At 34.7% G+C, this 22,701-nt stretch overlaps 1 protein-coding gene across 1 annotated transcript in view; it reads left to right on the forward strand.

Annotated features, from left to right (window-relative positions):
• IMPACT (impact RWD domain protein) overlaps window positions 1-17,533 on the forward strand; it is a 28,158-nt gene extending 10,625 nt beyond the window's left edge. Inside the window, exons 5-11 of the mRNA XM_045527568.1 lie at window positions 1,003-1,088; window positions 5,013-5,135; window positions 7,012-7,109; window positions 9,307-9,380; window positions 12,874-12,964; window positions 14,261-14,395; window positions 15,116-17,533. Of these exons, the coding sequence (XP_045383524.1) occupies window positions 1,003-1,088; window positions 5,013-5,135; window positions 7,012-7,109; window positions 9,307-9,380; window positions 12,874-12,964; window positions 14,261-14,395; window positions 15,116-15,184 (676 nt within the window). The 3' untranslated portion in view covers window positions 15,185-17,533. The remainder of the gene's footprint in view (window positions 1-1,002; window positions 1,089-5,012; window positions 5,136-7,011; window positions 7,110-9,306; window positions 9,381-12,873; window positions 12,965-14,260; window positions 14,396-15,115) is intronic.
• Window positions 17,534-22,701: the final 5,168 nt, after the last annotated feature.

Raw genomic sequence — 22,701 nt, forward strand, 5'->3', positions numbered from 1 at the left:
CCTTCCAGTTGACTTATGCTCTCTCTAAAAAGAAAGGTTTCAAAAGAATACATAGAGGATTGTTTTAGTGTTTTAGTGCTAAGAATTGTGGGTGTGATGGGGAGGATTTGAGGGTATAGAATAGTTTGAAGACTGTTATTTTCTTGTATATGCTTGTTTTGAAAGTTTCCTTTGGTGGGTGCTGATGAGTGATGATAAAGAGAGATAATGGTTTCAAGGGGAACTTTTGGAGGAACGAGGTAAAGTGTTGCTGTGAAGTAGTGTGGTGATATCTAACACACACCAAAACTTACAGAAATTAGTGTCATTCTCTAAAGAGTAGACACTTGAGTTTTTATTTTACTGCTGTTGCCATCATTTAACATAACTGTGGACATGACTTTAAAACCCATGACACATTTTTTTTCTCAGTGATCCTTTGAGATGGATTTAATTATCTGAGGCAGCTAAACATCATTTGGAACCAAAATGAATCAATTTAGGCAATAGGATATTTTGTCAAAAACAAGGTATGAATATAAAATTGTTGAATTGTCTTTTAGATCTTGTAAATTGACTCCCTGAAGGAGTTCCCATACGCTTTGCATTCTTTGTTGAAATAAGTATGCTAAATGAAAAGTGTACCAAATTAGTGGTTTGAAATTGTTTAAAAAGTTTAGAAAAGCGAGCAATGATTGGACATCAATACTAAAACTATATCTACTGGTAGCAGCTAAGTCACATTTACATTTCCTAGTCAATCTAGTTCAGAAATTTTTATTTCCTTCTTTGGTTACAACTCTTGTGCTTATTTTAAGTAAGCCATGCTGATTTTTGAGCCAGTTGGAATTTTTAATATTGATATAAATTATATTAAATACTCATCAAGTTTTTATAAATTCTTTTTAAAAAGCCATGGTAGATTGTATATAATGTCTTAGGTTGCAAATATATTTGTGTTTTCTTGAATTTGAGAAGGTAATTTTTTGAAATAACAAATTTTTTTCTCTGCATTTTATTTAGACAGAATATTGGTGAAAGTATTCTTTACCTGTGGGTGGAGAAAATAAGAGATGTTCTAATACAAAAATCTCAGTTAACAGAACCAGGTAGGATTGAAAACTACTATCAATACTTACTATCAGTACTCTTTTATAGTAATTAAATTTTTATATAAATATTATAATTGAAATTTTATATGAAAATATGTATTCTGGCTTCTGGTTTTTACATAAGAAAATGTAAGTTTCTCTGGAAAGTTTATTTACTTGTGTAATTATGGTTATTTCTTTCTATAAGGTTTAGCCTCTTTGGTTTCATGTTAGAGTAGTCACCCTTATCTGAGGTTTCACTTTCCATGGTTTCAATTTCTCATGGTCATCTGTGGTCTAAAAATACTAAATGGCCTGGGCACGGTGGCTCAGGCCTGTAATCCCAGCACTCTAGAAGGCCCAGGTGGGAGGATTGCTTGAGCTCAGGAGTTTGAGATCAGCCTCAACAAGAGTGAGTCCCTGTCTCTACTAAAAATAGAAAAATTAGCCGGGTATGGTGGCACACACCTGTAGTCCCAGCTCCTGGTGAGGTTGAGGCAGGGGAATTGCTTGAGCCCAGGAGTTTGAGGTTGCAGTGAGCTACAGTGGTGCCACTGCATTCTCCCTGGGGCAACAGAGTGATATTCTGTCTCAAAATAAATAAATAAAATAAAAATAAAAATATTAAATGGAAAATTCCAGAAATAAATAATTCATAATTTTAAATTGTGCACCATTCTGATAATGTGATGAAATCTTGTGCCATCCCATTCCATCACTTAATTGCCTCAGATAGGCATTTTATCATCTCACATCATCACAAGAAGGGTGAGTACAGTACAGTAAGATATTTTGAGAGAAAGAGACCACATTCACATAACTTTTATTACAATATATCATTACTATATAATTGTTCTTGTTTCTTATTAGTTGTTAATACTGGGCCTAATTTATAAATTAAACTTGATTGTAGGTATCTGTGGATAGGAAAAAACATAGTATATATAGGATTTCTTACTGTCCATGGTTGCAGCCATCCACGGGGGTGTTGGAACTATCCCCCGAGGATAAAGAGGACTACAGTATACGCTTATAGAAGTAGAATATTGTGGTGAAAGAACTTGGGTCTAAAATCTCTGTTCTCTTTGACTGTTGTTAAGGTAATGTGAACCTTGTAACATTCCTTATGAATGATTGGACTATATAAATTAGATATTAACTTCAAGTGAGTCTACAGTTAATTGAAAAAGAATTTTGGGAAGAATAGTGACCACCATTGTTAGGACATAAAAATTAACTTTGAAAATTGATTTTTTTATTGAGATATAATTCCCATGCCTTAATTATTTACCCTTTTAAAGTGTACAAGTCAGTGGTTTTTAGTATATTCCCAAAGTTGTGCCACTGTCACCACTAATTTCAGAACATTTAAAAATTGATATTTTGCTCTGTTGTTAGTAGTCTTTTATTGAATCATTAAGTATATGACAACATGGAAATCTAACATTTCCTATTACTTCACTTTGCTGGTCTTTGTTTCACTTACCACAAAGGCCTTTTAGAGAGCAAAATAATATCCAAATAGAGTTTTATTGTTACCACTGGTAGAATTATTTTCAATCTGGGAAAAAGAGGGATTGAAAAAGAATCTGATAGTTTACTTACTAATTTTTTAAAAGGTTATTTGTAGGGAACCAGTTATTTAGGATTCCCTTAGCAAAATCAGTATACATTTATAAATGATAGCAGTATATATTTTTTTTAGAACATTTTACCACTTTTCAATAGATTCAGATACTTATACTGTTGCTGTTAAGATCAGAGAGATAAATTGGAAGATATTCTGTGTAACAGTCTTTTTTCAAGTATTTTCTTTAACTTTTTATGATTTATGTTCTGATTTTGCAGCATCTCAGGGCGTGTGTGAGAAAAGTGATTTCAAAATTCTCAAAACAAAATTAATATTTGTCAATCTGCCTTTCTAGAATGGGAACAATTGCAGAAATGGAAAATATTCCAGTTAAAACTTAGGACTTCAGAAAGTCTTAGGAAACTCTTAGGAAATTTTAATAATTGACTTTAAAAATGATATTTTTCCTTTCCTACCTGTATCCATAATATAGTTTAGCCACCCTTCAACTTTCAGTTATTGATTTGTGTTGTATAATTCATTATTTTGACTTTTAGAATTTTTGTTTGGATTTTTTCCTTTTCTTTTTCCTCTCCTTCACCTCCTCCCTTCCCACTCTTCCCCTCCCCTCTCTTCCCCTCCCCTCTTCTTCTCATGTTAATCTTCAGTACAAATATATTCTTTATTATTTATATATTTTTGTATAAAAATTTTAAATTTTGAGCTAATTATACACTACTGTTTACAATTTCTAAAAATTTTGAACTAATTTTAGACATACAAAAAAGTTGTAAAAACAGTACAGAGAACTTTTATACCCTTTACCCTGATTTCCTGTTAACATGTTATTAATGCATAAACATCATATAGCTATCAAGAACAGGAAACTAACATTAGTATAATATTATAGATAAAACTATAGAGCTTATTCAGATTTTTACAAATTTTTCTACTAGTGTCCTTTCTGCTGTTACAGAATCCTGTCCAAAATTCTATGTTGCATTTAGTTTTTATTTCTCTTTACTCTCTTCTAGACTATAAATAGTTCCTTAGTCTTTCCTTGACTTTTACAGTGTTGACACTTATGAAGAGTACTGATTAGTTATTTTGTAGAATGTCCCTCAGTTTGGTTTTGTCCAGTGTTTTCTCATGATTGGAGTCAGATTAGTCATTTTTGATAAGAATACCACAAAAATGATATTGTGTCCTTCATAGTGCATCATATCAAAGAGTTCATGATGTCAATATGCCTTATTATCAGTGATGTTTACCTTGATCCCTTAGTTAAGAAGATGTCTGCGAGGTATCTCCACTGTAAATCCTATAGTCAGGATTCTCCAGAGAAACAGACCCAATAGAATGTGGATGTTGTGTGTATATGTGGGTTATACATAGCAAGAGAGAGATGTATTTTAAGAAATTGGCTTATACAATTGTAGAGGCTGGCTGGCAAATCCAAAATCTACAGTATAGGCTGGCAGACTAGAGACCCAGGGAAGAGTTGTTATAGTTTGAATACAGAGGTTATCTGCTGGAAAAATTTTCTCTTGGGGGGAGGTTAGTGTTTTTCTTATAAGGCCTTCAACTGATTGCATGAGGCTGGCCCACATTATAGAAGACAGTCTGGTTTACTCAAAGTCAACTGATTTAAATGTTAATCTCATCCCAAAAATATCTTTACAGAAACTTCTAGAATAGTGTTTAACCAAATATCTGGGTACTGTGGCCTAGCCAAGGTGACATGTAAAATTAATCGTCACAGTTAACTGTCTTTCTCTTTTTGTATCTTGGAGGAGGTACTTTGAGGCTATACTAATATCCTATTCTCCTTAAATTTTCACCCACTAATTTTATAAATAATATTCATCTTGTCAACAATATTTATTACCATGATGTTTGCCTAATGCTGATTCTCTATTTCCTTCATTCTTTCTTCACTTAGTAATTGGAATTCTGTTGTGAGGCATAGATGTCTCTCTTCCCCATTTTTGTATTTATTTGTTTAACTATTTATATCAGTATCAACTCATGCATATTATTTTATTCCATGGGTTAAAATTCTATACTATTGTTATTTATTTTGTTGATCAAATTGTTCCAGCTTTGGCCATCAGGAGCTCCTTCAGGTTGGTTCCTGTGTTCTTTTTATAAGCCCCACATTTTTTTGAGCATTTTCTAATTTCTGGAACCACATGATACTCCAGGTTCATCTTGTGTTTTCCTTGCCCCAACCTTGGAATGAAGCGCTTTTCCTAGGAGCCCTTTTTCTTCTGTTGAAGAATGGTGTTTAGAGATCAGGACCTAATGATTTTTTAAAAGTATAACTTCTTATTTGCTTTGTAAATTAATCATAATGTCTTATGTTTGCATAGGCCCTGATGTAAAGAAGAAAACTGAAGAGGAAGATGTTGAATGTGAAGATGATGTCATTTTAGCAAGCCAGCCAGAAAATCCAGTTAAAGCATTGGATTTTGATACCAGTGAGAATCGAACAGGTATAATGTAACTAACTGGGTTTTTTTGAGGAAAGTGGGGAGGTAGTGTTATAGTATTATGTATTGTTCTTTGGGATGATATAGAAATTTAGTAAACTCTCGGATTTTAGGAAGTAGTTATTAATTTGCAGGTAACTGAGATTTTTTTTTTTCCCCTGTCCCTTGGCCATTTTGGTGTTTGCCAGGTCTATCGATGATGAGAAAAAATGGAAATTTACCTTTTGTTTTTTGCTACTTAGTAAGTTTTGATTTAGCGATGGAAGAAATTGAAACTAAGAAAGGCTTTTAATGTTTTCAATTCATATCTTGTTTTTATATTTCTATATTGAAGTCCTCAGCTATCTCCTGATATCTCTGGGTTAAATTTTAGTCTGTGCTCACAAATACAGTATATTAACTGAAAGTGCAGCCACTGAAATTAAAGCTAGTAAAATGCCTTTTAAGAGTTTAGGGTTATTTTTTTTCCCTTAAAGAAATGGGGTATCTCTGTGTTGCCCACGCTGGCCCTGAACTCATAGGCTCCAAGGGATCCTCCTGCCTCAGCCTCCAAAAGTGGTGGAATTACAGGCACGAACCACCACAGCTGACCAAGAGTTTAGTTTTTGTTCAAACAAATTTGTTCCATAATCAGGTAGTATTCAACTTAAAAACAAGTTGATGTGATAAAACCAGTTCTGTGTTTCTATGTGAAAATGTGTTCAATTTTAGTGTTTTAAAATTTTGAATGTTATTGTTCTCTGAGTCTCTTACAAAAACATGACAGACTAGAGGGAACAGTTCATTCTATTCAAAGGTGAGGAGTTTCCTGTGCCATTATACAGTAGTTTTTAAACAGTATTTTGACAGTTTAATGTTTCTCAATGATGTCCCAGGACTAGTGGAAGAGGATAAAGAGGAAATGTGAGAGTGGGGAGGATCCAGGGCTCCTCCTCATACTTCAACCTAGATAGCTCCTATTTTAATCATTTATTTATTTGTAGATTTGACATATGACTTCTTTTGGGAAACAGGATCCACCATTAAAAGAAAGAGGGTAAAAATCACAGTCATAGTGTCGATAAGTCAGCTGTTCATATTGACCTTAATACTGTGTTTGACTTAATCTTTGTATTAGTACAGTGGTCAAAATCAGTTTAAGAAAAGGGCAATGTTAGAGGGAGGGTAAAACATTCTACATGAACCTGGTTTCTTGTCTTCAATAACTTTTCATCCTAAGTGAGATAGGTAATAGCAGCCAGGTTAGTTAAGTTTCTCAACAGAGTTTAGGGTTAATCAGTGACTTTCAAACTTGTTTAAGAGTCAGAATAATTGGAAATCATGATATTCTTTATGGAATACCAATTTGAATTATTATTGATGTATTTAATTCCATCATATGAAAGAGGAACAGTTTTATTAGCAGAAAATATTATAGCCACACAATATAAAGTCATTTAAAGACTCAACCCAGAGGTCTGTCAATAATGGAATGGATAAATAAGTTGTTGTACATTAGCAGCCATTAGTCTTTGGTTTCAGGAGCACTTAACACTCTTAAAAATTAGGTACTGTGTTAGAGATATCATACCTACTTACACTACACAAAAGTCCAGGATTTGAATCCCAACCCATCACTTCCACTGGGTAACCTTGGCAGGTGAAAATCATTTATAAGTCAAGTATTTTTATCTTATGTATTAATAAAATATACTTAGAAACTCTTTGGTTCAAATTATAATTTAGATTTAATTTTGGTATATGGTTATTAATGGCTATTTTAGTTGATTTGCCATGTAATTTACATTTGTTTCCCAATTCTCTCCCATTGTTAATTTTTCAGTATTTAAATGTAAGAATTTTAAAAAAATTCATTTAAATTAATTCTTTAAATTTATAGAAATAGAAGAATTACCTCCAATTGATCACGGCATTCCTATTACAGACAGAAGAAGTACTTTTCAGGCACACTTGGCTCCAGTAGTTTGTCCCAAACAGGTAAAGTTCCTATGTCTAGCTCACTTTGATATTGTATTACCAAAGTAATTCAAGTAAATGATTTTGCAGTATTGTGCTTATTTTTACTTTCATGTTTAATTTTCACATAAGATAAAAAGCATTTGCATATCTTCCTACTCCTAAATTATTACTATGAATCATAGAAGATTTTGTTTTGTTTCTGTTTGTCATTGCCTCCAAAATTATATGTAAACTCTGATTAAGATTTAACCTTCTAATGAATCTTTAAATAAGAAATATCCATTGCATTATTGTAGAAAAGTATGATACTTAATAGCTTGTTAAAAAGAGTTATTTGTCCTGTGAAGTGAGAGTTCTGTGAAACTAAGTCCATACCACTGCTGCTCAACAAAGGGGACAGTGGACAGACAGGCCAAGCTCAGTCTTCTCTACTTGATTCCTTTTCCCTTCTGCTTCCTGATCTGATGTGATCTTATTCTTCCCTAGGGATATAAATGGGAGACTTTTCAGTCAAAAACTATATTGCTAGATCTTTGCCTTTCTTACTCTCTTTTCAGCATATTCCTTTCCTTCCTTGTTTCTATATTTTAGCCCAGCTTAAATTTTATTGATGTACAAGGCAATTTCAATATTATCTGTAAAGTTACATTTGTTTAAAAAGTCTCATTAGTTCCCAAAAGTTTTAGGCATTACTCTCTTTCTTTTGGTCTTTGCAGCTACTCCACTCTTTAAGCTCTTTTAAAGCCCTGACCTTTTGGGATACAGTTCTTTGTACCAAGCTCTTTCACTCTCTCCTTAGTCTCTGAGAGGAAGTTCTTCTCTGCATTGCCTTGTGGTCAAGATAATAGCTTCTGGTATAGCCTTCTGGTCTTTTCTCCCAGGAATCCTATTTTGTGTTTCACTTTTGCTCATAATTTCTTGCTAGGGTTCTGTTCTGAATCTGATCATCCTGGATCCTCTTTCTGTTTCTGATCATAGCTAGACCTAAAGGATCATAATTTGTGAGAGCTGAAACACATTTTAGAGGTCATTGTCTACTTTATTCTATTGATCAGGAATCTGGCCAGTTCTTTTCTGCAAGGAGACCCTGCCTCTGCTCTGTCCATGGAACAGATTTTGTAGAGTTTCTGTAGGGGGCCGGTTCTCTTCTGCAGGGAGAACTTGCCTCTGGGAGAAAAAAAAAAGGAATCTGAGGACCTGAAAGGTTAAAAAACAGTAAACACAAGACTGCACAATTTGTGATCCAAATTGATCTCCCCAGCTCTAGCTCAGTCTTTCCCACCGCCAGTATTTCTTCCATACTGGTCGTCAGTTACAACCTTCCTGAAAAGTCTGACCACTCTCTTTCCCCGCCCACCCACCCTCACACACATATAATCTTTGCTGATTTCCATTGCCTGTAAGGGAAAAATCTAAACTCTTATACAAGGCCCTTTGTGATATGACCCTAGTTTATCGTTTGTGACATACCTTCTATCATTTTGTTCATACTCCTGAAACTTTCTCTTTTATGTACCTGCTAAGGTTGCCAGATACCTGGTTAAATTTGAATTTTAGGTAAACATTATTATATGGGACATACTTATACTAGAAAATTACTTGTTATTTATCAAAATTCAAATTTAACTAGATATTCTTTATTTTTATTTGCTAAATCTTATCACTTTAGTTCTGCATTTCTATATGCTGCTTCCTCTGAGTGGTATGTCTTCTTCCTGCCCGTCTTTCCTTTTGAATCAGAACTACCACTTATTTTTCAAGACCTGGCTCATATGACCTCCTCTATGAACTTTACTTGATTCCTAGAGAAAGTTGTGGTTTTATAATGTATGGAACATACCATTATTGTATACCTACCATATTGGATATATACGTTTGGTAAATTTCAGAGCCAATTTTTAGAAATTCTTACATTTACATTTAAAATTCTCTATATAGAGATCAAGTTTTCATATACAGTGTGTTAGACATAGTTAGTGCCCAAATATTTGTTGATAGTGCTCAAAAATACCAGGTCTGTCATTTTTATACCAATTGAGAGTACTAGTTTTGCCCTTAAAATGAGAAGGAAACTTTGGAAATGGTTTTTTCAGTGTCTAATAAACTCTTTAAATGACTGTTTATTTTAATATAATGTGCTTTAAGCTATTTTTCTAGCATTTATTTACAGAGCAAATAAAAAGCGTATTTTATTTATATTACTGCTGTTTTAAAGGTGAAAATGGTTCTTTCCAAATTGTATGAGAATAAGAAAATAGCTAGTGCCACCCACAACATCTATGCTTACAGGTGAGTAATCATCATAATTTTTGGAATTTGCCACTTGTAAAAAATGGGAAATGATGCATGATTTTAAAAAATAACTATAAAGTGTTTATTGTGATAGTAATAGACATGTAGAATACTTGGAAACTGCAGAAAACAAAAAAAAAGAATTGGAGGGAAAATCAAGCATTTTCTGCCATTAAATGTAACTGACAATATTTTGATAATTTTTTGTCTTTTCTGTACAGAGTTTATTTTTTTCCAATGCCTTAGGCTTGTATCTAATTTTTTTCTTAATTAAACAAAAGCACTTTATCATGTTGTTGTAACTGCTTGATAAATACTGTTTTAATGATGTTTAGTATTTGTTTGAGGCTGTGTACTACTATTTATTTAATCATTTCCTTTTTGTTATAGTTTTTTGTATTTTCACTATTGTGAAGAATAGTCCGGTGAACATCTTGTCTACTTTTTAGGTTATTTCCTCAGGATAGGTTCTAGTTGCTTCAGATTCTTTTTTGAAATGAAATGGAGATATAATTAAAAGGAAGAAAGAATAAATTCTTAGAAGTAAAATTATCATAACGTGTGAACATTTTTGAAACTCTTGATATATATTGCCAAATTTCTTCCAAAGGTTTTTAAAACCAAACTATGCTCCCATCAGCAGTGAATTAAGAGTACTTCTTTTATTATGTGCCTTTTAGTTTTGAACTAAGGTTTTTATACAGATTTTTGGTAATTTGTAAATGAAGAGATGAAGGACATATTTTTTAAATTGTTAAGACCTAAAAGAACATCATTTAGGCCTAAAATAAATCAGAATATCAACATAGGGATTTGGCACAAATTTAAAATGTGATTGAAACCTTAAAGTCTGGGGTATCTGAAATTCAAACTCAAAAAAATTCATCATCAAAAAAATTCATGAGTTTTTAGTAGTACTAAGTTCATATTCTCTAAGTACTAAGTTCACATTCTCTGTAAGTTCCAAAACTTACAACTATTTGTTATATAATTCCCTTCTTAATAGTGTTTCACCAAACAGAATTGTAATGTTTTTTTTGGGCCTTCAGTACGAAAATAAGGAATTAGACTATGCTGTTAGTGATGAGAAAGTACTGTGAAAATGGTAATGGTTAACATTCATTCATGCCACATGTTTATTGAATGCCTCCTCTGTGCCAACATTTTACGTAAATCAATTCTGATTATTTCAGCAGTTATGCTACTGTAAAAAGGTTAACTTTTTCAAGATCCCATAGTTGTCAAATGATAGAGCTGAATTTGATAATCCAATTTTATTTTTTTCTTTATTTCACTCCTCTGTGGCTGTGTGGCTACATTGTCAACAACAATTTGTACCCAGTGTTGACCCTAAATTATTAAAAAAAAAGTTAAATGATTTGGTTTTTCTATTTCAGGCCCCAGCTTTTTGGGCCTTTAATAAAGTTCTTGTGAGTGTTTTTGTAGTTTTTCTTTGTCTTTCCATGTTAATAAGTGATCAGCTGTTGCTTCTCACAGATGTCAATGTGACTCCAAGTAGTAGCCCACCTCAGTTTGCCCTCGCTTATTTAATTGATGGTTGGGAATGAAAGTTTAGCTTGTCAGGATTGTGTTTCAGATAAAACTAAAAAGACACAAAGTGGAGGCTTTAGGGACCCCACTGGGAATAAAATAAATGAACTTTGTTTGGTACGTGGACTTTGTGATGTGTATTTTGAACGCTTAGGGTCCTTTTAAGGTTACTTCCTGGTACTGGGGCTGTGTCCCTGCTTTGGAGTTACAGGGCGCGCGTCAGGCTACTGGTACACACAGCTATTGGATGCTGCGTCATTATCTTCCTGGCATGTGAGGAAAGGGTTAGTGAAAATTTCCCATGGGTTCATTTCTTAAAAAATGTAACAGTACTGATTTATGTAGTCAAATTTTCTTCATTTGTTCCTTAAAATGATGGAGTTAGATTGTAAGCCTAATCTAACCAACTCCTGACTCCTTTTTGCCTTAAATTTGTCATATAAAATTTTGCGTAGTAGTACTAACTTCCTCAAATGAGGTCAACTCTGAGTAATACTAGAGCCTTCTTGTAGTAGGTGGTCAGTAAATACTTACTGAGTGAATGGATGAATATGTGGATGGAAGGATGGATGAGTGAATGAATGAATATGACTGCTGCAAGATAATATAACTGATTTAGTTGCATACATGAGCTTTTATAGCTTGTAATATTTACATAAAAAGTTTCCAAGCTGAGTGTGGTGGCTAACACCTGTAATCCCAGCATAAGGGAGGCCCTGAGGCAGGAGGATTACTTGAGGCCAGGAGTTTGATAACCAGCTTGGGCAACATAGTGAGACCCTGTTTCTAAAAAAAATGAGCTAGACCTGGTGGCACGTACCTGTAGTCCCAGCTACTCAGGAGGCTGAGGGCAGGAGGATCACTGAACCCAGGAGTTTGGTGGAGGCTACAGTGAGCTCTGATTTTATCAGTGCGCTTCAGTCTAGGCAACAGAGCAAGACTCTGTCTTCTAAATAATAAAAAAAAGTTTCCAGCTTTTTATGGCAATAGGTGGGAGGATATCTATCACATTTGTCCAGTTCCGTATGATACCATTGTAGGGGCCTAAGAAATCCACTAGATGGCAGACCTTAACTGGCACTTTTTTTTTTTTACATCTCTAATACTTATTTGCTGAGCTTATTCTTCTGCATTGTAGCCCTACATGATTATTCCAAATACTAATTTTCTAGATAATTTAAATGGATAAAAATACCACGATTTGTCTCTAACAACATTCATCAAGGGGAAAATTTTAAAGAGAAAAATAAATCTTTATTAGCTGGGTGTGGTGGCACCTGCCTGTAGTCCCAGCTACTCGGGAGGCTGAGACAGGAGGATTGCTTGAGCCCAAGAGTTTGAGTTTGCTGTGAGCTAGGCTGATGCCATGGCAATCTGGCCTGGGCAACAGAGTGAAACTCTGTCTCTAAATTAATAATAAATTCTTACTGAGAAGGGGGAAAATAGAAATGCTTGATGGCTAGAATAAGATGATGTTGGTTTTATTGCCTTCATCTTTTTTTTATATACTTTTTGTTTATTTCACTAGATCTTTAGGCCCTTTGAAGACAGGGGTACACTGCTTATTTCTTTTATATCATGTCATTTGTGCTTACTGTTGTAATGCTTCTGTACAGTATATTCTCGATGAATGTTTTTCAGTAACCTCTCTGTAGCTTCAAGGTTAAATGAAATAAGGAAAATGGTCAGATGTGTAAATTCACCTTCCCATAAGAGCAACATTTTTGATTCTTAGCTTTCTCAAATATTAAAAAGACAAAACATATTGGATAGTAAATCATCAGTGCAAATATATCTAACATAGAGTTCAAGAAGGATTTCTTAAAAACAAATATGGTGATTTTGGAAGTAATCCAATTGATTGCAAGAAGTATTAAGGTATAACTTTTATTATAATATTTTAGGTTTCAAAGTGTAACGCTGTTATATGTATTTCCAGAATATATTGTGAGGATAAACAGACCTTCTTGCAGGACTGTGAGGATGATGGGGAAACAGCAGCTGGAGGACGTCTTCTTCATCTTATGGAGGTAGGCTTAAGTTAAACTCTATTAATCCTGTCCTATATGAGCCATAAAATTTCTCAACAAAACAGAGGTCCATTTAGGAATAAGTAAATCAGTTAAATTATATAATTAGTAGTTAAATTTTAAAATATTGATTAAAAATTTTAACTACTGGATATGGGGCAGGAAGCAAATAGTTAAGTGGTATACTTTCGAGACATAGACAATAGAAGATTGTCTTAAACTTTGGGAAAACTTGTTCTCTTTGTTTTTTGACAGTTTCCTCCTCTTTCTTTCTATTCTGTATCTTTGTGGTACTCTTGTTGGATATGGGAATTTCTGGATAGATCCAGAATGTTTCTTTTTTTTATTAAGTTGTTCATCTCATTGTCTTTATGTTCTGAGACATTTTCTTGACTGTCTCCCAAAATTTCTGTTGAATTTTTGATTTTTTTCAGCAACCATGTATTTAATTTTTAAGAGTTCTTTCTTGTTCTTTAATTTTCTTTTTTTATAGTATTCTGTTCTGGTTTATAGATCCAATATTTTCTAAAATTTCTCTGAGTATATTAATTAGAGTTTCTTTTTTCAGATGTTCTCACCCTTAAATTTTTCCTGGTCCATTTTAGTTTGTTTATCTTGTGCTTTCTCTTTCATGCTGCTGGATTTTCTTCATCTGTCTGGTGATCATTGATTGTCCATTAATTTTAAGAATGGATTATTTTTTTCCTAAGGTAGTTACTTGGTTTCTTCTGTTATTGTATGTGGAGGTTTGTGTTCTAACTAGGCCTTTCCCTTGAATAGGAGCTCTGTGTGTGGGTCAGGCCTGTAGACTGGTGGGCTTCACATTAAGGGCAGCATTTGACAGATGTCAAACTGATGAAGATCTTACTGGTAGGCACCAGCAATTGATTACCCATGCAGCCCCTGTTTTCTCCAGTAGTTAGTTTAGAGTCAGGTTTTTTGTTGCTGTGTGGCCTAGTGGTAAAAGGGGGCCTAAACTGAGCTGCTCTGGTTGAAGTCACCAAGAACTGGCACCCAACTTGCATGGTCTCACTTTCACTCTGCCCAGTTGCCCCAGTGTTTGGAATTTGAGGACATCGTGGGACACAGTGTTAGTTTTCCAAATTCCCTTCTGTTCTAATATTTTACCCCTTGAGTTGTGAGTAATCTCACTCAGTGCATACTCTTATGGCTCTGCCATTAAAGTCACTGGGAAATTTTATGTGCAATTTTATACATGGGTTATTTCATTCTCCTTTGAAACTCACATTTGTACATGTCTATCTGTGTATCTAATTATGCTTCTGAAAATAACAGATTTTGAATGTGAGGAATGTCATGGTGGTGGTATCACGCTGGTATGGAGGGATTCTGCTGGGACCAGATCGCTTTAAACATATCAACAACTGTGCCAGAAACATACTAGTGGAGAAGAACTACACAAATTCACCTGTAAGTGGCTATTGATACTATGTCTAGAGAGTTTCTCATCACTGCCTGTGAAATTTAAAAAAAAAAAAAAAAAAAAGACAGAAAATTAAGCATGAATCACAGTGTGGGTAGTGCATTAGTAAAACCTTTGGTCTAAGAAGCTGGAGACTTAGGCTCTAATCAAAACAGTGTGTCTGGCCAGTCGTGTGACCTTGGGCAGATCACTCCATCTCTTCAAACCTTGACTTCATAGGTTCATGGAATTTCATAATTAGAAAACCTTTCAAGACCAACTAGGTGCCACCCTCTAAAATTGAGGCCCAGAGAGGTGGTGGCTAGTGTCACACTGGACTACATTTTCTTTAAATATCTATACAATTCTAAAATTCTCTGTCAATGCCCAAGTATTTCCCCTTCCCCTAGCATGCCTTTAGATGCTTTCTTCCCGTATACTTGGAATTTGTTTAATATTTTAAGTGTGTTCGTATCTATTTTATTTAAACCCTACCGCCTTACTTGGGAAAGTGGACAATAGATTAAATAATAATAAAATTATTCAAACCTAAATCTAGATAAATAATTCTTCCTTGGTTATTCATGATTGTTTTGAAAATATTATGATAGACTATAAGTGAAAATGCCCTGTAAAACACAAAGGTACATATGAAAGTGATTATGCCTTCACCATAGTATAGTCTATGTGATTAGATTTAACAGCAGCATTGATTGTGTCTTTTTTAGGAGGAATCATCTAAGGCTTTGGGAAAGAACAAAAAAGTAAGAAAAGACAAGAAGAGGAGTGAACACTAATACATGAAACTGTATGAAAGGTTAATTTGCCTATAATTATATACATATTCCATAGTCATCAAGGAATATGCAAAGAGAGTATCCTTGACTGCTCAAGTCAGCCAGTTCAGCGTGGACACCAACATTATCTTTTCTTCTTTGGTTATATCATCTGCCAAAAATAGAGAACTTATGATATATTCATGTGTGTTTCAGCTTATTTGGGAGAACTAATTTGAATTTAATCACCACTTCATCTAATTTTAGGAAGGTAACAGTTGCCCAGGGCAGTATCTGAATTAACTGTCCATTTCAGTACATGTCAAGTGCCTTTGTTAGGTGGGGAAGAAATGTCTCTAGAGGAATATAAATACCTGGTTTCTTGTCATCGAGATTCTTGTACTGTTAAACGAATATTGCCTTTTACTGCTCTTTATGGCTTATTGAAATAGGAGCTCATTTAAGATTGATCTTGGAAAGTTTCTTCTTGTGATTTTAGTTCATAAGTATGTCACCTTTCATTTTATAGTGTTCATCATTGAGTAATGGATTAAGTGAAAATCCAGGAGTATCCATCTGCAGTTATGTGCTAAGGTGATAATGCATCTAACATATTTGTTAGTGTAAGTGTTATGCTTCAATTTCTGTCATAAATTGGTGATTGTGAAATTTCAAAAAGTGATTTTCTAGTCTCTGCCTTTTTTGTTTAATTCTTGTAGTGTAAAGCAATAAATATGGAGTGTCAGTAGTCTCCTTTCATCCCAGAATTGTGTTTGTGTAATATTCTGGTTTCTTTTAACAACCTGGAATTACCTTTCTTGTGATCTTTATTGAGGAATTAGAACTATGCTAGAAGCTATACTGTGGTTAATGGGACATTTATAGAATGGGATAGAGGGGGCAGAACGACACTAGGGCAGGAGTATGTTGTATAGTTACATGAATTTGATGCACACTTCCCATCTGTGCTCCAGCCAGCTTTCTCAATTTCATGATTTTGTGGAAAGAAGGAGCAAACTTTTGATGGGAAAAACAAAGAAAATCTCTTTTTTCCTCATTCTTATCAAATCTTCCTTTTTATCAGTGCTTTATGTTACTTTCATCTGCAAGTTACCCCTGGGCAAACGTTTAGACAATAAATTTACCTTTGAGATATAGCGATAAGTCATTGACTATTCCCTTTCAGATATGATTGCGAATAGTTGTTAAAAGTTGATTACAGATTTGCTTGAACTTCCCTTCCTAAGGGGAGGGAAGAGAAACTAGAAGGCAACTTTGGGATGGCACTAGAGCATGGAAAGCATCAGAGAATTAAACAGACAAATATTTTTCCCTTTCTCTGATACTTTATCTTTAAAAGATTTAACATCCTCACTTGGTATGAATCTAGTAAAATAGCTTTACACGAGGATGGATTCTGACATATAAAATATAAATTATATTTGTTATAACTGTATTTAATATTGTGAGTTACCAAGAGTCATCAGAGAATGACCTCTTATATTTGGAACACTAATCTCATTTGCATGAAAAGTATGTCCTGTGTATTAATCATTAAAATAATTAAAGAAGTTAAAGACCATTGATCAACATTAAGGTAATCTCACAGTTTTGGCATGTCAAACCTATGAAAGGAGGCAGGAAACAGTAAGAAACTTATTTTTGCTTCTTTCTACAGAATTATTAACCATATTTTACTGACTAAAAAAAAACCTAATATTTTTTACCCAAAGTCAGTTAGCTGGTAAGAGGGAAAGATCCAGAATTCTCCAAATCTGAACTCTGAGTTATTACACACTCCACTGTTAATGAAAACTCCAATGATAGTATTTTTCCTTCTGTTTAAAATTTCTCTCAATTAGAGGATTTTCCAATTCTCTAAATAATAATTTTCTATAACCAGATCTATGCTGTGGCATATTTTATAGTATATTAGTTAAAAATATTCTCCACATGCCAGTATATAAGAGCAAGTAGCATCTACTTTTTAAATGGGAATAGCAGTAGCTGCATCAAAAGTATGCTTTGGAGGTATATATCGTGAAACAGAGCCTATTTGAAGAGAAGTATATCAAACTAATTACGACTAAGACAGAATGGCATGAAGAAGATAATGTTTGGAGGGCAGGGAAATTTACTGGAAAAGTTACATAATCACCTCTGATTCCACTGTCCAGAGATAACCATTGTTAATATTTGGTATTTACATCCTTTTATTATTTTTTCTTATACATGATTTTGTATATATGGCTATTTTTCTTTCCATAAAAATAGTATTAAACTGTATATACTGTTTTGTATCCTGCATATTTCATATAGAAGTATATTGTTAACATTTTCCCATGTCAATAAAAATATTCTTCTATGGCTGAATTTCTGATGGCTGCATTGCATTGTTCTGTGTATGTCATAGTACATTAACTAGTCCCTCACTTATGTCCAATTTTTTAAGTTTTATTCAACTTTTCACTATTGTAAACAGCTGTGCAAAACTGCATCATTGTTTGCAGATTTTTGCATGTATCTAATTACTTCTTTAGGAGAAACTCCTAGAAGTAGAATTTCTTGGTCAAAGGGGTTTGCACATTCTAATAGCTTTTGATTGGTTTAGCCAAATGGCTTTCTAGAAAAGTTTTATCAGTTATACCCCCTGTATTGTATTAGAATATACTTAGAATACCAGAGATATGAAAAAATCGACAGTCTCGTTGATAAAACTCCCAATATCCTTTTAAAAAAATCAGTCTTTTTGTTTTGAAATAATTGTGGACTCAAAAGAAATTATAAGAATAGTAGGTCCGTTGTACACATCACTCAGCTTCCCTGGCAGTAACATTTTATATAACTATAGTAAAATTTTAAAACCAGGAAGTATATTCTTGGATACAATTCCTTTGTCACGTAAATGATTTGCAAGTATTTCCTCCCAGTCTATAGCTTGTCTTTTCATTCTCTTAGTGTATTTTGCAGAGTAGTTGCTAATTTTTATAAGATCTAATTTATCTTTTTCCTTATATTTTTCATTTAGATCTATTATCCATTTTCAGTTTCCACATAAGGTGTGAGGTTTAAGTTGAATTCTTTTTTTGCATATGGATGTTCAATTATGGAAATGACTAATGTTTTTTTTTTTTTTTTTTTTTTTTGAGAGAGAGTCTCACTTTGTTGCCTGGGCTAGAGTGAGTGCCGTGGCGTCAGCGTCGCTCACAGCAACCTCAAACTCCTGGGCTTAAGCGATCCTCCTGCCTCAGCCTCCCGAGTAGCTGGGACTACAGACATGCACCACCATGCCCAGCTAATTTTTTCCATATATATTTTTAGTTGTTCAGATAATTTATTTCTATTTTTAGTAGTGACAGGGTCTTGCTCAGGCTGGTCTCGAACTCCTGACCTCGAGCAATCCACCTGCCTCGGCCTCCCAGAGGGCTAGGATTACAGGCGTGAGCCACGGCCCCCCGGCCTAATTTTTTTTTAATTGAACTTTTTACTGGTAAATTTTCACAAAGTCAACACTATTATGTAATCACCACTTAGATTGAAATAAAGGACAGTACAGTGCCTCACAGTCCCCCTTGTATCTCATCTGGTCGTTCATCACCTGCTCCCTTTTCTGCTAACTACTTCCCTAATTTCTGACACCAGAGATAAGTTTGATCTCTTTTGACCTTTGTGTAAGTGGAATCACACAGCACCCTTGTTTTGTCTCCTTTTCCAACATTTTGTTTATGAGATTCATCTGTGTTGCCACATGTAGCAATAATTCTTTCATTCTTATCACTGCATAGTATTCCATTGAATGAACATGACACAATTTATTATTTGGGTTTCCAGTTCATAGCTATGACAATTAGTCCTGCTATGAACATTTTTATACATGGCTTTTGGTGAACATTTCTGTAGGGTATATACCCAGAAGTGAATTTGCTGGGTCATAGGATGTGTGTAGGTGGGCCTTTGGTATAGTCTGCCCATTGGTGTGCTGGAGTGGGTGCTGATTTGTAATGTTTGCCAGTTTCCAAATACTTCCATTCTGTCCGATTTCAAGCTACAATATGAAATCAACTGATTCACAAAATTTCTGAAAATTTAACAATTGCTTCTGTGAGCCAGTACAAGCCAGCTTCAGCACATCACTCATACTGCCAAGGAATTTTCCAAAGTAGTTACACCAATTTACACTTCTGCCAGTAATGAATGAGAGTTCTAGTTAGTGCATGTCTACATTTGGTATTAGCCTTTTTAATTTTAATTATGCTGTAGGGTGTTTAGTGGTATCACTTTGTAGTTTTAATTTGTATGTCCTTCATGACAAAATTGAAAAGCTTTGGTTACTACATTTTATATCTCGAGTAATGTTGAAATGACATATTTTTTCTCCCAGGAATGGAAAGATGGGGTCTTGTTATCAAGTTTGGTTCAGATACAGAGAAATGAATTTACAGTTTCACATATCTGATGACCCAGTCTGTAAATTTCAGCACTCCATCCCCACCCCACTGGAATATTATCTGTGAATTTATCTGAGACCTTCATCTTTTTTGCCCTCAGTTTTCTAACTGGTAAAAATGTGGGTTATAATTCCTCCCTGTCTGGGTCAATTAAAAAGCCGACATAACCCCAATGTCGACTTAGACAATATAATACAGTAGTTAAGAGCCAGGGCTCTGAAACGTGACTGTTGGGTTTGGATCCTATGTCTGCTTTTTACTAGTCTTGCAAGCTTGGACAAGTTATCTCACTTTTCTGTACTGAGTTTTGAAAAGTGTTATAAGGAATTGGGTGGCTGTCATTGATGACACTTGTTTGCAAATGTCATCTTTGCAGTCATCTTTCCTATTGTCATGCTGGGCAGACATGGCTCAGAGCAGGGCAGAGCAAACCACTTGGTCAGAACTGGGAAGCTAATGAGGAGGTAAGACTTAGCACATGTGTCTAAGCAGGCCATGGGGTGATATCAAAAGACTGCTTAGTTAGGGAGAAATAAGAGAGAACTCTGGATCTAGTCAAGGAGTATAGACTAGGGCTGACAAATGTTTTCTGTAAACAGCCAGATATTAAATATTTTAGGCTTCATGAGGTATACAGTCTGTCACAGCTTCTCAGTTTTGTCATTGTCGTATGAGAGCAGCCATAGACAATACGTGAATGGTGTGGCTATGTTCCAGTAAAACTATGAATATTGAAATTTGAATTTGATACAATTTTCATGTGTCATGAAATATTATTCTTTGGACTTTTTTCAACCATGTAAAAATGTAAAAACCATTCTTAGCTTATAGGCCAAACTGGTCTGTGGGCTGTTGTTTGCCAAGCCCTGTTGTAGACCACCAAGAAAGGAAGAGTCCTAAAGTATAATACCAAGACAGCATTTTGGCTTCTAAGTCTAGAGAACGTTTTTTTTTTTTACACTTTCAGCTGAGATTTTGAGTTGTATACTCCATAGGAGGTAAGAGATGAATCACAAATATGTATTTGTAATCAAGTTGAGGTAGATTTTGAAATTAGAGTTGGATTTAAGTTTTGCTTCCATGCCTTGAACATGGATGCTATGTTGGACAAGTTACTTAATTTCACAGAGCCTTATTTTCCTTATCTGTAAAAATGGGGCTAATAACCCTTCCTCATAGGATTTTTAGAGGGTTGAATGAAATGAGATAATGTGTGAAATGTTACTAGGTGAACCCTTTGCGCACAGTAGGACCTCAGTAATTGATGGTTAGTATGTTCATCATTAGATAAGAAGTGAAATCAGATTGGTGTGTAATCAGTAAGCTTGTGGCTATCAAGAGATCTCTTTATGTGAGAGATGATGGCCTGAACTGAGCTATCTATCTCTAGTGGAGATGGATGGAAGTGAATGGATTTAAGATATATTTAGGAGGTAGGATGGAGAGGACTTGGTGATTAGATATGAATTCTGAGGGAGAAAGAGGAGTTAAGACTGGCATTCAGGTACCAGGCCTTGGGGAATTGGGTAGATGAAAGTGCCATTCAAATCTAACCTGGTTTCCTGGTTGGGAAGCTATTTCACCTTCCACGTAGATGCCCCGGCTCCCTTCATTGCTGTTGCTCTGCTGTCTTAATCATTTACATGGTGCCCTTTGCTGTAGCTGCCTGCTGAATGCTGCCTGCCTGGATGTAATGTCTTGGTTCTGGTGGAACCCAGATGCATTAGGTTGGGCAAAGGAGAAGCCAGAAATCAGAGAATCTAGGATTTCCCGAAGACTGAACCCATAGACACTTCCCTGAAAAAAGTGGAAAAAAGAAGTGACCAAGTAAGCATTATGGGAGGATTTCAAGTCAAAGTAGAGGGCTCTTTGCAGACCAGACAGGAAAGTGAGTCAGGAAGCCAGCAGTGGAATGCAGAGAAGAACGTTGGCTGTATAGCCCTGATTCTCCACTAGCTGGATGTGCGGGAGGGTGTGGATGAGAAGCATCAAATGAGTCTTTTTTCCTTTCAATGAGAAACACATCTATAGAGTTGTACAACAGCACAGCTTGAAGGCAAAAGGTGATTTAGGTTTAAGGCAGGAAGAGACTTTGTCAAGGAATGCTGGCAGGGTTGAACAATTTGACAGAGCTAAGAATCTAGAATGTACAGAAGAAAACTGTCTATAGGTTTGAACTAGATGTTCAAATTGCATCATGGAGAAGAAAACAGAAAGCATAGAGTTCCAAAAAAAATGAGGCCACAGTATGGATAAATTTGGCATCTGTATTGACTCTTTTGGGAAACTTTTTCTTTAAACTCAGTATTTCTTTTCCATTTTTAGTTTTATCTCTGATTGTAGTAAAAAATGCTTTAAAAAGTAATAAGACTCATCAGATATGACAGCAAAAGCACAGGCAAGAAAAGTAGAAATACATAAATTGGATTACATCAAAATTAAAAACTTCTGTGCATCAAAGGCTACAATCAACGGAGTGAAAAGGCAACCTATAGAATGGAAGAAAATATTTATAAATCATATATATGATAAGGGGTTAATATCCAGAATATGTAAAGAACTCCTACAAGTCAGCAACAACACTAAAATCCCAACCCAATTAAAACACGGGCAAAGGACTTGAATTTCTCTGAAGAAGATATACCAATGGCCAACAAGCACATGAACAGATGCTCAACATCACTAATTTTTAGATAAATCCAAATCAAAACCACAATGAGATGCCATCTCACAACCATTAGGATGGCTACTGTCAATAACTAGTGTTGGCAAGGATGTGGAGAAACTGGAACCCTTATGCACTGTTGGGAATGTAAAATGGTACAACCACTATGGAAAACAGTATGGTGATTTCTCAAAAAATTAAAAATAGAATTACCATATGATCCAGCAATTCCACTGCTGGGTATATACCAAAAAGAACTGAAAACATTCCTGAGGAGGTATTTGTACACCTGTGTTCATAACAACATTATTTGCAATAGCCAAAAGGTGGAAGTAACCCAAGTGTCTGGGTTGGCCAGCGGATTAGATAAATAAAATGGTGTATACATACAATGGGATGTTATTCAGCCATAAAAAGGAAAAATA

The sequence above is a fragment of the Lemur catta genome, chromosome 16 (assembly GCF_020740605.2).
Source record: "Lemur catta isolate mLemCat1 chromosome 16, mLemCat1.pri, whole genome shotgun sequence".
Classification (NCBI taxonomy): domain Eukaryota; kingdom Metazoa; phylum Chordata; class Mammalia; order Primates; family Lemuridae; genus Lemur; species Lemur catta.